At 40.7% G+C, this 16,362-nt stretch overlaps 1 protein-coding gene across 1 annotated transcript in view; it reads right to left on the bottom strand.

Moving 5' to 3' along the window:
• Positions 1–16,362, bottom strand: part of NBEA (neurobeachin) — a 387,749-nt gene that overhangs the window by 70,984 nt on the left and 300,403 nt on the right. Inside the window, exons 41-42 of the mRNA XM_048492774.1 lie at positions 13,458–13,598; positions 4,195–4,314 (exon numbers count right to left, since the gene is read on the bottom strand). Coding sequence (XP_048348731.1) covers positions 4,195–4,314; positions 13,458–13,598 — 261 coding nt within the window. The remainder of the gene's footprint in view (positions 1–4,194; positions 4,315–13,457; positions 13,599–16,362) is intronic.

Raw genomic sequence — 16,362 nt, 5'->3', positions numbered from 1 at the left:
TCAAATACCTGCTGACAGGGATCCTGAAATGTGTGGGGCTATCTGGAAAGGCTCAACAACTCACTAGCGGACCACATCTTTTGCTTGCAAAAGGTCTCAGACCCTGTGTTTCCAGTTAAAAGGATCTCAAACCTATCTTCCTGTGCTCATCACTGGTAGTCATACAGACGATAGTGGGTGAGATACACAATTTATTTATTTATTTATTTGGTTGGTTAGTTCATGTGCTGCCCTCACAGGCTAATGGTTTTGGCTTAATAGGCTTCATGTGTTCATATGTCTTTACACTTTTCAGAGGTCCCTGAACAATATATACTCCTCACATATTCTGCTTCTAGTGGTGACAGATTTTGCTGGTGTCTGATAAATGATGAAATACCTCGTTATTGTAGACCCATGGTGGCGAACCTATGGGAATGTAGTCCATGAACATCTGGAGTGCCATAGGATGGGAATTGTAGACTATTAACATCTGGAGTGCCATAGGTTCGCCACCACTGTTGTAGACTATTTTGATATTATCAATTGCCCATTAATGTATTACTTTCAGATTTAATATGGAAGAGGTATAATAATTCCACACTGCTGAGCATGACTAGGATTATGCATGGGGTCAAAGTTCAGTGCTGTTAAGCTGCATTATTTTGAATGCAAGAGACCATATGAAACACAAGTTTTCCAAGTCAAACCAATGGAATTCAAAAGGTTTAACTTTGATTGATCATGCTAAGGTTCCTGTGATGGCGACTATTTATTGTAAAGTAAATATTTTAAAATCTGATATTGAGATATTGTCAATTTAATTTTGAGATATTTTTGAAATATTGTCAAATATTGTCAATTTTTGAGATATTGTCAATTATAATCTTTCATGTGCCCTGATTTTTATTTGTTTCTTATTTTAAATGGACCAAAACCAATATTATAACACACATGTGATATCTAGTTTATTTTAATACCTAAACTAAAACCCAAAGGTATAGTTAATAGTATAGGTATATTTAATTGCATGAGTTATGATTAATTGCATGTGTTATATCTTTGAATGAGAGGGGGGGAAATGCAAAACACATTTTCTAATTTACAAGATCGGGACATACCCAAGTTGTTCAAAAATTAAACTGTTTTGTCTTGGTGTTTAAAAAAACCACAATCAACACTATAATAATTGTGTAACATAAGCCTTAAATCTGACATGTCAGTTTAATAGTTCACTAAGAACATACCATTTTATGACCTCTCTCTGAAATCCAATCCAATCCAGACATTTTCAATTTTTTAAATATAATAACTCACTGTAAGGCTTTAAAGTTGTTAGTCCCCCTTCCTATTCCTCTCTTTTCCCCAAAAGGTTGATCCTCTGGAATCCATTAATTCCACAATTGCCTTATATGTCATTAAGTTGTAAGGACCCCCATTAACTTTATTAATTTTCAATATGTCACCTTAATGCCATTCTGTCACAGCTACCTTTTCTGACATGTGCACAGTGTAGTCCAAGAGCTCTAAATGTGCATGAGAGGCATTCATAAAGATTAGTTTTCAATGCTGAGTTCTTTGGATGTCAAAATTTCAGAAATGGAAAGGGAAATGGAAAGGAGGAAGAAGATGCTGTGAAAAATGTGAAAAGTAAAACCACTAAGTTCTGGTTATTTTAAAATAGTATAAATGCTGAAGGATAGTTCCACTATTATTAACTGATAACTGTGGGAAAAGGTCAATGTTAAAAGATGAAAAAAAATAAAGAAACAAAGTCTGTTTCTGCAGCGCCAGCCTCACCACCCCCAAGCGGCACAAAGACACTGCTTTTAAACCTCGCTCGTTGAGTGAGGTTTTCCAAAAGCAGCATCTTCTTGCCAGCGCGGTGCGAACTGCACCAGCGTGAGGGCGCCGCTTTTGGCCCCTCCAGTGTGTGCAGCTCGGGATGGCTGAAAAGACATGCCCATGCTTCCCTCGGGTCAGAGGGCAGTGTGGGCATGTCTTTTCAGTCGTCCCAAGCTGCACAGGAAGGCAAGGTAAGTCCCTTGCACACACTCAGGGCGGCTCCATGCGGAGCCGCCCCTGCGGGCAGCAGTGACATCAGGACTGCCCGCATAGAACCGTGCAAGCGGTTCCCGGTGCTCCACCGGCTTACTTTAAGCCGGTGGACAGCCGCTGTCTTGGCCGTGCAGAAACGGCCCAAGAAAACATTGTTATCTCCTAAGAGGGTTTTCTCTTGCATGCTGTTGAGATACTGAATCAAACACAGCACTGTGTGTTGTTTGTTCATTATTGTGAACATCTACCTCTGAAATTTCCCTAGTTCAAACACATTGATTTGATTTATTAGATTTGTATGCTGCCACTCCCTACCCAGGCTCCGGGTGGTTCCCAGCATAGCCAATACAAATTTACATTTAGCAATTAAAAGTATAAAAGTTTCAACTTCAACAGCTAAAATCATAGTAATTAAAAACCTCACAGATAAAATGTCTCTACAGATGGCACTAAAATTCTTAAGACCCCACCAAAGAAACCAACAGCTACCTGAAAAGTGGTAGAGTGAGGAGAAGAGTTAAAAAAGAGAAAAAAAAGGAGAAAAGGGGAAACGGAGAAACGGAGAAAGGATGGGAACAGGAAGGAAAGAGAGAAGGAAAGGAAAGGAGGGGGCCCTTGATGGAAATACAGTAGCTGTCTCAACCATATGCCTTGTGGAACAGCTTTGTTATACAGGACCTGTGAAACTACTATGTCTCACAGGGCTCGAGTCTCATTAGACAGAGAATCCCACTAGGTTGGGACCAGGGCCAAAAAGGTCCTGGCTTGGATTGAGGCTAGCAGGATCTCTTTAGGGCCAGGGACCTGGACATTCCACAGGTATATATACACTCCACTTGCTTTACTACCATCAGATCCTCTGAAGATGCCAGCCACAGACGCAGGCGAAACATCAGGAGAGAATGCTGCTAGAACACGGCCATACAGCCCAGAACCAAACAGCACCCCAGTGATTCTGGCCGTGAAAGCCTTCGACAATACAGTGATGTATACAATTTTATTATTATAAAGTGCGTTCTGATGTTGAATCTTTTTGGCCAAAAACTATTGGCTTTTTTGTAATGTTGATTATATATCAAATGACATTGATTTCCAATGGAATCCAAATGATACGAGGACCCAGTAACTGTTTAGTTTACCTTTTTCTTTGTTCAACCAATTATTTCTCTGTTCTAAGAAAGGGCAGAAATCCAACACATAAATAATGTAACTCACAGAAACATCAGTATAAATGGGCTTTGTGATCATAAGTGCCTATAAAAGGGTTCTAGCAATATGCATTTTACAAAGACAGAGGTACTACAGACTAAATATAGAACAGTGACTTCAAATATCTTCTCTGGTTTCAGGTTTTGGCAGGTGCTTGATGGTTATTTTCTCTGTATATCTAGCAACAAGACACATTTATGGAAAATTTAAAATCAAATAACACACAAACTTACATATTATGTGCTGTCTGGAAATACTACACTAATTCATGACCAGGAAAGGATCTTCGAATACAGCAAGAAAACTAGGTCACTTTGACAAAGTCCTATGTAAATACTCAAAAAGCTTTGTATGCAGCAATGGCTGTATAATAACAATGGTAAAATTATCTTGCTCTCCGGCTGTTTCTATGTATTGTGTAGATATTGGTTTAATTTAATGTGTACTGTTGCATAATATCCCCAGGCACAGAAAAGTAAAAGCTAAGGTTTTCAGAAAAGCATACAATTTAAATGTGTCTTGTCATTAACGCTTTATTAATTGCCTCAGGCAATGCAAACCCAGAGCTCAGTGAGCTATAACAATACGACACTTTAAGGTCAAATTCAATCTTTCTGTGTTTATGGCATGGGCCAAATATTGAGTTAACAGCAGGAAAGAGCAATTTATTGGGCTTTTCTCTATCTTGTGATTATTTGATTTAAATTAGAATAGATTTTTTTTGCAGGAACAAAAGACCTTTTAAGCAATCAAATATTGGAAGAGTGTTTTCCAGTGGGTGTAAAATATGGCTTTTTAAATTAGTGATGCATGGTACAACCTCTCCTTTTGTTCTTATGTGAAACAAAACATCACAAAGGCACTCAAGTCAATGACATAATTACAGAATGATATAATATTGACACAATCCATTATTTTTCATGCTTGCATGCAGAACCTTAACCCTACCTTAACATCTGAAGTGTCTCTTTGGCTGTTTCTCCAAGATCTTGCCACAGATGAGAAGGTTCGATCTGGGTGATCAAATTTCCCATCATTTGCATTGAGGAAGAATGTGGTAAAGGGCTCCTTACCCCCCAAAAAAAGAATAGAAAAAGGAAAAAAAGAGAAAGGTTACACTGCAGTAAGTAAAGAGATCATACACTGACATCTGAATCTGGGGGCGAATCCCCACTTGAAACTGCAAGCGGATCCAAACCTGTTCCTTGTGAATCCGTGTCCTCCTCATTGCAGTTTCTCCCTCCCCACCACAGCGAGCACACAGCAGACACTCCCAGGTGCAGGCATCGTTGCAATCCCCACAGCCATGTGATCGCGCTTCATTGCCCTAATCTGATTGGTCGGTGTTCAGTTGGGCGGGACCTGTTAGCCACTTCAGAAACACTACCCATTTTTACCCATTAAAAAACCTGTGCGAACGCTGAAGTGCAACCACTATGAATACTTGTCATTTACTGTAAAGCAACTATTTTCTGAAAGTTTTACTGTTAAATCAGTTACCAGGCGACCGTTTACTTGTATTGCACATGCTCAGAAATGTGATCGTTCCATCAACCCGGAAGTAGACTGCGCAAGGGTCAAATCAATCTGATTGGCTGCGCGAAATGCACGTCACGCTCTGGGGCGGGGAACAACTCCAGGTTCCAAACCTTGTTCCTCCCCTCGGAACAGCCGGAAACTGTGATAACGGGGCCAGAACCACTTGCATCCAGGTTCTGCCAAAATGCGGATTAAAAGGGCGAACGAGCGTCAGAAACGGTTGCTGCCACAGAAGCCATGGGGAGGACGTCGATGAAACCATGTTAGTAAGTGGCCCGAAACCGTGCTAAGGAGGCAGTGGGAATTCGCCCTGGGAGCCTTCTAGGCGTAATATTTAAATTAATTAAAGAAAGAATTAGTAATAATCAGTACTTCACACTGCTTATACTTAATCTCTCTATGCAACTATGAACAGACCAAAAGCATCTGAATTTTGAATGGAAGGATTCCAACAATGTGAAAATATCAACTTACATTAGCATTCCATGATCAAGATATTAATAGTTGACACGTAACCTTACACAATATTTTGTAATATTTGTAACATTTCTATTTTATTCACTATACTACATAGTTACTTGTCATGGATTTTGTTGTATGTGTGCAAAATATATTCTACTTTCAGATACATAGTTATGAGCTAACACAGTCACACACACAAGTACCAATCCAGAAACAGCTACTAATAGAAAAATGATTTCGCCAAGATCCAGCATGCACTTTACTCTCCCACTGAAGCTAAAAGCACTGATGTTTACTTTTAATTGGATTATACCATACAAAGCTTGTAACTAAATATGTTTTAATATTAGAATGAACCCACGTACATAAAAATAAAGTTTTGTTGTTGAGCAAATTATTTATAAAAGTGGCAGTCTGAAACTAAACCACCAAGCAATGATATGTATGGTAATTTTTTTAAAAAAAATACACAAATTGTAAAAATGTGACCAATTGGACCCTCAGCCCTGCCCTCTGGATAGAAAGGCTACCAAGGAGAGAGAAATTTGGTAGCAGCAAACTAGTGCATGAAGCATCCCAAGGGAAACCAAGAAAAATGGAAAATATGACCAAGTCATGCCCTGATCCTGCTGTTGTATAAAATATCCCGGACAAGTTCTTCAATGAAAGCCTAAAATTGATATATAACTGACCTACCAATGTTCAGCCATTGTAAATTAAATAAATAATCATTCTTTTTTTTGCAAAAACCTTAAAAGGAAATGCTCTGAAATAAAATCATATTGTTTACTGGATCCCTCCCCCCTCCCCGAGAAGTGTTAACATCGTTTCTAGCTCCTTCCTTCTTCTCCACTAATTAACACTGAAATAATATCCTTACATATAATGATGGCATTGATGTGCCCAAACCCAAAAAGATGCTAAATTTTTCTCATATTTCCTAAATTAATTCTCATGTTTTTGGTAGAGCTGTGCTTTCTCTTTTGGAGACTCCAGTAGGTGAACTTGTGTTGTTCACGCCCGTCTGTGTTCTCACTGTACTTGTGTGGCACCAAAACCAGTGCTGCTTGTTCTTACTTCTGTGGCTGAAAAGCTAAAAGCTGTTCCCTCAAACTTTAGTCCTTACGTTGTTAGAAAGAAAATTTCCTGTGGCAGAGCTGCCCCACTCTCCATCAGACATATACATTTGTCCTCCAAGCACAAATAGCTTGCATCAAGAAGAAAGGAAGGCATGGTAAGTACATGGAAAGCACATTTCATGGTTTGTCACACAGACAGGAAGAGAGTAAAGCATGGCTCCATTGTGTCATACCAGGATCCTCTACGTACATGTGCTGTGTCTATACGGTAACTGTATTGTGCGAAGTAATATTTTAGTTTCATTGAATGGAAGAATGGTTTGGTTTGAGAGACAGCACTCACATTGTTATCTTTCCCCTCCATATGCTCTCTAAAAATTGACTGGACCAACAAAAGAAAAAGTAAGTTTCTGTGTTTCTTGATCACTTTGGGAACAGGTGATTAATAACATTAATTATGGGGATAGCAGCCTAATTGTTTCCTGGCCCTTTAAGAGCAGTCCTACTCTTTTGCCTCTGTTGCTTTATTAACAGCTTAGTTAGTAGCATGGTAGCCCCAAGGAGCAATTTTCATGAAGACACGATTAACATATGTCCAGTCTGGGTTTTTTTTTCCAAGGTATCTGTCAAGGCTGGCTGGATAAATTCTGATCAGAGATGGGATTGCCAGGAAATTCAGGGAGATTTATAAGCACAGTCTGAAAAAAGGTGGAATTTGGGAGAGGAGAGACCTCAGCAGAATATAATGTGATACAGTCCACACTCCAAAGCAGTCATTTTCTCCAGAAGAACTGGTATCCATAGTCTGGAGATCAGTTGTAAATCTGGGAGATCTCCAGACTTTACCCAGAAGCTGGCAATCCTAGTGGTTAATTCTAAAGCAGTTGAAACACTGTTAGATTCTGAGGTTTCGGGCCTTCAGGCTCCAAAAGAGAGAAATACCTGGTAGAGCATTTAAGTGGGGTGAGAAGGAAGGGGCATAGATGGGATCCTTGGGAGATGGATCAGAGATGGGATGATGCGTTTGGTTGAATTTGCATGTGGGAAGTGCACAGAAATCTGCAGGAAGTTGTTCTTTTTTTTTTTTAAAGGCAAGTGTGAATGTGAAAGCCGGGCAGCTTCTTTCATTAGTCTCCAAAAGGAAGGAACGAGGTTGCTTGCCATGCTGAGAGTGGCCAGAATTTCTAAGTGCAGCTTCTATGCCCTTGTAGAAGGCTGCTATGCCCTTATACCATCAGCCCCACCTACCTCACAGGGTGTTTGTTGTGAGAGGGGAAGGGCAAGGAGATTGTCAGCCCCTTTGAGTCTCCTACAGGAGAGAAAGGGAGGATATAAATCCAAACTCCTCCTTCTCCTCCTCCTCCTCTTCTTCTTCTTCTTCTTCTTCTTCTTCTTCTTCTTCTTCTTCTTCTTCTTCTTCTTCTTCTTCTTCTTCTTCTTCTTCTTCTTCTTCTTCTTCTTCTATTGTTGCCAGCTAGAGTTGCCAGGTCCCACCTGGTCACCAGTGGGGTATGGGGGGGGGTAGGACTGCAAGATCCATGTTGAGATTTAGAGATGGCACCTAGGGAGGACAGGGACCTCAGTGGGGTACGATGCCATAGAGTCCACAATCCAAAGCATTTATTTTCTCCAGGACAACGGGTCTCTGTTATAAGCTATAATTCTGGAGGTACCACAGATGTCAACTGGAGGTTTGCACCCTGTTGCTAGCCCGTGATAAGGATTTAATAATATGGGGAAGATTTTCCCTCAATTGAGTATGGCAAATCAGACAGGGATATCTGGTGGAGATATCCCAGGGGGAAAGTGAAGATCCTGACACCGGGCTTTGCTTAGACAAGCCAGGATTTCAAGACTGTATTCCCATCAGAAAGTTAGCGATGATGACTGGACGTTTTAATTAGGCACCATTTGATTAAAAAGAAAATTGCATAAACATATATAACAGATTTTAAGCTCTAAATGATCAGGTTTTTATACCAATAGTGAAAAAAAAATCTTAAAATCCTATTAGCCTGAATAAAAGTAAATGAGTTTTTTAAAGTTCTTATACCGCAATCTTCTAAGAAAAATACTGTGCACACCTTTATTTTGATTTGAAGACTGCTTTGAAGCTACTTATTGGTACAAGCTGTGATTCTAAAATCAGAAGCAAATGGGGATTATAAAAACAGTAGGAAAATGTAATTATCGTAAATTATGTTAAAGCATAATCCTAAATTCCATGACAACACTATTTAAGAGACTGAGACAAACACAAAACCCAAGAAAATTCATAGTGAAGGATTAAGCCTCTAATGGTTGAACACTACAGGGTGCCTCATTATATCAACCTATGGTGTCTATCTTTTGGATTTTTAATCCTGAACAGCAGTGCCGACACTCTTTTATATGGATTTCATAGCCCCTGTATTACTTGAAAACATTATTTCAAAAATTATTTAAACATACACATACACCAACAGTGATTAAAAAAAATAATTTTAAAGATGTAATTCTACTTTCTGTAGTTCATTTGTAGGTATTTTGGGTGTATTTGCGATAATATTTGGGTAGATTTCTACTTTCATTTCTCCAGTTGGAGGTTGTGGTGAAATTGTTGAAACAGAGCCAGCTGAAATTAAATCCAGAAAAGATGGAGGTACCGTGGCTGGATTGGGTAGTCTTGGGGGGTGGGGGATGGCCAGCCCCAGTTCTTGATGGTTGCAGTTAACACCTCTGCTGACTGTCAGGAGTTTGGGTGTGAAACTTGATGCCTTCTTTTCCAAGGAGGCCCAAGTCACACAAGGGGCCAAACTGGCATTCTACTGTCTTTGCCAGGCCAGGTCACTGGCCCCCTACTTGTCACACCCTGACCTAGCTACAGTGGCCCATGCAACAGTCACCTCCAGGTTAGACTATTGTAACTTGCTCGATGCTGAACTGCTCCTGAGACTGACCTGGAAAATCCAACTGGTGAAGAATGCAACTGAATAGGTCCTCACTGGGGCCCTGTAGTGGGAGCATATATGTCCAGTGATCAATAAGTTGCATGGGCTACCAGGTTTTGGTTTCAACCTTTAAAGGCCTGAGCAGTCTAGGGCCTTCATACCTATTGGACCACCTCTCCAAATATACCCCCAAGATAGCATTTTGCTGCATGGAAAATAACTTGTAGATGTCACAAGACTCCATTTTGGTTTTGCTGAAACAGATGGCAGAATTGCAGAGATTTAAGAACAAAGTGCAAAGTTTTAATAGTTATTAGTCAATCTAGGTGATGACTTAGATGCCTGCCTAGCCTAGCCATAAAAAACAACAAAGAGAATAAAAACAGCCATAATAAAATAAGCCATAAAAACAAACCAAGCAAAAACAAAAACAAAATAGAATAACATTCAGCAGGTTAAAATGATATTCAGTCATCAGGCTAGAATCAGACTACATAAGCAGCTTTAAAAATGAGATTTTCTCAGTTAGATGCTAAAAGATAATAAAAGGTAAAGGTAAAGTTTCCCCTTCAGTCGTGTCCGACCCTGGGGTACCACTGCAAGCAGTGATTTCATAGGCAAGCCATTTTTGTGGGATAGTTTGCCATTGCTTTCCCCGGCTATTCTTTACCCCCTAGCTATGAGCTAGGTACTCATTTACCGACCAAGAAATGGATGGATGGCTGAGTTGACCATGGGCCAGCTGCCAGGATATCTGACCCACAGGGGGCTCGAACTCCTGAACATGTGAGTGGCAGTGCAAGCACTTAACCACTACGCCATACGACTCCTAAAAGATAATAAGGTAGGTGCCAAATAGGTCCCAAAGGGAAGAATGTTTCAAAAGTGAGGTGCAACCATTGAAAACCCTGTCTCCTGTACCGCTGTCCACTTGCAGGTGTGGGAACAGAGAGCAGGGACTGGAAACTTGGCCTTGGAGAGCAGGGATCTTAACTGGCCAGACTGGACAGTACAGGAATTTCTATCAGGAATCCTAGCCTCAAGACATTTACAGCCATACAGGTAAGAACCAGCACCTTAATTTATCCCTGGAAATAAATGTGCAGCCAATTAGATCTTTCAGTGTGGGGTGATGTGATCCCTGTATTTAGCCTCAAGTGATAACTTGGCTGCCTCATTTAGAACCAACTGAAAGTTCCAGACAGTTTTCAAAAGCCACAGGAACCACATTAAAATAATTTAACCTGGATGTTGTCACATGAGATAGTGGCGATCTGTCCCTTTTAGAGTTGTGGAATTAGCAAGGACAAACCTTTAGCTTAGGAAGGGGTCAGGCAAGCTCGGAACCTTTGTTGCCAACTTTTATGGAGAACTGCTTAAGCAAACAATCCACAGAAGAGTGAATAAAGTTTAACAATTTTTTAAAGGAATAATAATAAACGTGTAAGCACGCAATCATCAAAGTAGCAGAGTACACACACGGTCCTAGGATATAAAAACTGTTGAGTGGATAGGTCTGGAATAGATGGAGGAATTTGGGATATAGTTGCCTGATATTGGAGAGAAATGTTCAGAGGAACAGAGCTGAGCAACCTGTGCTAGCTCTGGTAGAAAAAGAAACAGCCAACAGAGAGGCGCTCAGCGATATTGAAGACTGGCTCTGGGAGAGGGGGCTTCTAATAGAGGAAAAGGGACCCTCAGAGTTGTGAAGAATGACCTTAATCTCCCAAGACAAAAGAGAGTCTTGACTTTCTGGGGAAAGACAAGAGAGGAATGATTAACTTGAATGCTAATGCTCAAGTTGATGGGTGAAGTACAGCCCGGAAAACCCACCAGAACTACTTGAAAATGGATGAAGTACTTGAAAATTAATGGACTAAGCCAGGGAGTGACTCAATTACAGCTGCAAAACAATGAGAATATAAATAAGGTGGTCTTTAGAGAGAAATTAGTTGGAGAAAGATATTAGCATAGTACTGGCAGGAACAATTGGGACGATCATATTATCAAATTCTTTGTCTTTAGCAGGGCAAATAGTCCAGGGCCGGAGGTATAAAGTGAGGTTCCCAAAGCAGGGCTTTGCGGCAGGTAACTATGCAAGGCTAGATATTGGGTAAGGGCAAGTCCAGACAAGTTTTTGTGTCTTTGTGGGAACACTAGCTGATACACAGGATGTCCACCCCATCGTGGCTCTGAACTACTAAGCACCCACAAGATTGGCAGGCTGGGTAGAGATACTTTTGTCTTACAACAGGGTTCTCCCAACCCACCATGGGTCTGTTGGTAACAATGTGGTCCAAGCATGGATCACCATGGTTATAAGCTCTCTGAGGAACAGAAATAGTTGATTAAACCAGATAAGATAAGAACATAAGAACTAGCCTGCTGGATCAGACCACAGTCCATCTAGTCCAGCACTCTGCTACTCTCAGTGGCCCATCAGATGCCTTTGGAGCTCAAATGCAGAATGTGAAAGCAATGGCCTTCTCCCAAGCACCTGGTCTGCTAAGGCATTTGCAATCTCAGATCAAGGAGGATCAAGATTGGTAGTCAGAGATCAACTTCTCCTCCATAAATCTGTCTAAGCCCTTTTAAAGCTATTCAGGTTAGTGGCCATCACCACCTCCTGTGGCAGCATATTCTAAACACCAATCACGCATTGCGTGAAGAAATTTTTCCTTTTATTAGTCCTAATTCTTCCCCCAAGCATTTTCAATGTATGCCCCCTGGTTTTAGTATTATGAGAAAGAGAGAAAAATTTCTCTCTGTCGACATTTTCTACCCCATGCATAATTTTATAGACTTCAGTCATATCCCTCCTCAGACATCTCCTTTCCAAACTAAAGAGTCCCAAACGTTGCATCCTCTCCTCATAAGGAAGGTCCTCCAATCCCTCAATCATCTTTGTTGCCCTTCTCTACACTTTTTAAAATCTCTTTGATATCCTTTTTGAGACGTGGCGACCAGAACTGAACACAGTACTCCAAGTGCGGTCGCACCATTGCTTTGTATAAGGGCATGACAATCTTTGCAGTTTTATTATCAATTCCTTTCCTAATTATCCCCACCATAGAGTTTGCCTTTTTCACAGCTGCCATGCATTGAGCTGACATTTCCATGGAACTATCAACTAAGATGCCCAAATCCCTTTCCTAGTCTGTGACTGATAGCATTGACCCCTGTAGCGTGTACGTGAAGTTTAAAAGGTGCTGCATGCCATGGAGGACAGTTGAGCCTCCATCTGCAGTCCCGGATCATAATGTGAAAACACCTTGTCTCTAGACCTAGAAACGAAGGACTTACATTTCACACCCTACAAACTTATTTTTAGTAAACTTTTATTTTTTTTATAATTTTTTTATAATTTTTTATATTTTAATTTTTTATATTTTTATATTTATATTTTATATAATTTTTTATAATTTTTAAATAATTTTTATAACTTTTATTTTTTTTATAATTGAGGATTTAGGGGGTGCTTATTCTCCTAGTCCTCAATGTCTTGACTCAGATGGTATTCATCTGAGCTATTATGAGGGGATTATGGGCTTGAAGGAAACACACAGTAGGCTTGAGGAAAACAACTCAGGAACAGGTTTACTTCAGTGGTATGAATGGCTTGGATGTTTCTCTGTTTTCCTTTTTTCCATTCCTCTCAGTATTATAGTAACAAAGAGTTGGGGGCCTAAGAACGTGTAAGAGTTACAAAGCAGGTCTCTTGTTTGAATGAATCAGACTTATAACATGAAACAGAGAGACCTTTAACTGTTTTGACCGGAACAGTATCCAAACCCTTCCTACCTTCAAAACACCTAAAGACTTGCCTAACCAGCAGACCTGCTAACTCTTCTCCCATCAAAATCCAAAAATTGTCAACTCTTGTCAGTTGACAAGGAGTAAAACAGTTCACCTCACACATACCGCTCCAATATTTGAAAGTGATTGGCTGAGGTTTCTGGAGGACAGAACCTGAAACCATCCATCACAGCAGCTTTACCCTAAAGCTATGAACTTGCTCCTTCAGAGAGACTATAACACACTCCAGGACAATTTGAGGCTTCAATTCTCGATTTACTACTCACAGCTGTTATGAATATTCACTGTTTTTGTTATTTTGTATACTTTTGCATTTTGCTTAGCAATTTCATATAATATACTCTTGCATTTCTTAAAAAAATGAGAACAAGGCAAAAATACTTACAATACGAACAAGCCAGGATAATGTACAAATAGACGTTGAATAATGAGTGTTATAATGATAAGGCGGAGTCTGATCATCTTCCCACGTCTCATAACGCTCTGCATAAAAGACTGCTCTCTTCGGGTTCAAAGCACCAATAGGCTGTTAAAAAAAATTGCATAACTGTATAAAGAGTGTGGAAGACTTCTTTGGAAATCTAAATACTGTAACATTTTGAGACGACATCCATTTAGAAAGATTCACAATATATATTGTCTTCAGCAACCAAATGTTGATAACATTCTATGTTATGGTAATCTGTTTAAACTGGTTGATATAGAATTGTGGGAGTTCTATTTCGGAGGCTTCAGTAACTAAACGTAAGAGTTCTTTTAAAAACCAAAAAAAATGTACATGAAATATATCTGCAAAACTTCAAGACCATTCTGAAGCAAAACGGTTATTCAGCAATATTATTCTGGAAGCATACTTCTAAACCTGAATTTCAAATGCTTTCAGACCAAAGTTAACATTACTCTTGTCATTCACCATAATGACACAGCTAATGAAATGTGACTTCTGTTCAAACAGGGTACTTTGTAATGTGCATTTCATGATGAAAAGATTTTACACAGAAGGGCTTGTGGTGTTTGGTGATCTTAAGCAGAAATTCTTGGAAGTGAGCACATTCTAAAAAGCCAGCAATACTTCAAAACACAAGAAGACAGAAACTATTTTTACACACAACCAATTTTCACTGGTGGGGGAGCTTTCTTAAGGTGGGGGAGAACAGAATATTCATTCCTGCCCTATCTTGCAAAAACAAAGAACAGAACTAATTGTAAATGATGCTACAGCTACTGCAGGAATCCAAAATACATGGTGCCACCCTATCTGACAACCAATGGAAGACCCATCTAAACTCATTAATAGGGGTGTCCACAAAAGTTTTCCCAAAATGTAACTATTCTTAGAAAACCCTTTTGCTCCCCTCATAATTTATCTGTTTTTGCCCCAGAAAACCTCCGTATTTTCCTTGAAATTTTGTTTTAGACAAAAATTGATGGCAACATTAATCGTACTTTTTGAAAATTGCACTAATTTGCTGCTTTACCAGTTATAAATCAGGATATCACTAAATAAATATGGCATGGATAGGAATTTGCAATGGTTCTTGGATGAGTTGCTGCAGTGGCGTAGCACCTAGGTGACAGGGTGGGGCACAGGGCACACATGTGCCCCAGGCGCAATTCCCCCTTGCTACGGCTCTGAGTTGCAGTTTTTGTTTCCTGCAAACAGGCCTGTGGAAAGGTTGGGTCAAGATGTGCACGAATGCTTCCTTGAGAAACAGAATGATCCTGGAGGAGCCATTTGTGAGGTCACTTCTGAATAAACTATCCCTGGTATCTGCTAAATAGTTCTAAACTGCCTGAAATGAAAGGATATTTATCCCATTATGAACCTGCATATTATTTAAAACAATTTCCTGAGACCCTTCTTTAAGCACTCTGGTCTTTGGACTTTAGGTGGATGGTTACTGAAGAATGCACCCTTTATTCTGATGCAGATCTCCTTCCTTACTAAAATAAGCATAGTTCAAGAACTAGGGCCCTTTCCGCATGGGCCAAAAATGACGGCCTGGGGGTGGTAAAAACGCCGCCCCCAGGCCGCCGTTCGCACAGGCGGCGCTGCTGCAACGCAGCAGCGCCGACCTGACTGCGCTCCCCCTCCCCCAGGGCGGTGTCAGGCCGCCCTAAAAAACAACCCTTTAAAGGGTTGTTTTTGAGGGGAAAGCGTGTTCCCGGCGGCGCGGTGCGAACAGCACCGCCGGGAACACGCTGTTTCCCCTCCCCGTCCCACTCACCGTGTCCCCGTCGTCGGCCTGCTGGCCGTCGCAGCCCCGCCCACGCTGTCCTCCGACCCCTGGAGGTCGGAGGGCAGCGTGGGCGGGGCTGCGACGGCCAGCAGGCCGACGACGGGGACACGGTGAGTGGGACGGGGAAGGGGGAAGAGGCGGCTCCGTGCGGAGCCGCCTGCCGCCTGCCGTCCTCTGCTGAGGCCGCCCGCATGCGTGCATGCGAACGGCCTTCGCCTCCACGCCGGCGGAATTCTTGCCGGGGTGGAGGCGACAGGGAGGCCGTGCGGAAACGGCCTATATGAGTTGATTCCTCTTGCCTTTAATGTTTAAATTAACTGAGCACCTACCTACCTACCTACCTACCTACCTACCTACCTACCTACCTACCTACCTACCTACCTAGTTGGACTCAAACCTGCTTTGCAACAGGTTGTACATTTTTGTCTAAGCAATTTCTGACATTTCTGAATGCAACCCCCTATGCTACATCTCACACGGGTTCTGAGAGGGCCTGCAGTATAAATGTAATAATTGCAGCAAAGCCCTGTTGCTTGAGTAACTTTATTCTCAGGGTTTTTAAAATCCAACCTGATATACCTTAGTAACTTTGTTTTCATTTTTATGGCAGGGTTATATAAATCATTGCAGTCTTTTATTATTTTATACACCAACCATCTCAGTATCTATGTTATTCTGTAATTTCATTCGTGAGTATATATTTTACAGTCATTTTACTCCTACTTTAACTTTCTGAAGGCAATATCTGAGTAATGACTGAGCTGATAAGAATGTCATCAAAATAGATCAATAGCATATACTGAGATTAGAGACTGAATCAGATATTAATTTACTCAATTGCAGATTTTTGTAAAGTAAACGTTTGTTAAATATGAAGCAAGATAGCCTTGTTTCACAGTTCAAAATATTAACTAAGGTCTTCTTGTGGTTAACTGTAGCTTAAATTAACGTTAAACCAAGCTTTTGGTCTCCCTAAACCTCCTGATTGTTTAATACTTTGCTGTGTCAAGGGTATGTTAATAGCTTTCTCATGTGTGTAAAATATCTTAG

The sequence above is a fragment of the Sphaerodactylus townsendi genome, linkage group LG04, assembly GCF_021028975.2.
Source record: "Sphaerodactylus townsendi isolate TG3544 linkage group LG04, MPM_Stown_v2.3, whole genome shotgun sequence".
NCBI lineage: Eukaryota > Metazoa > Chordata > Lepidosauria > Squamata > Sphaerodactylidae > Sphaerodactylus > Sphaerodactylus townsendi.
This window is presented reverse-complemented; position numbering and strand designations above follow the sequence as displayed.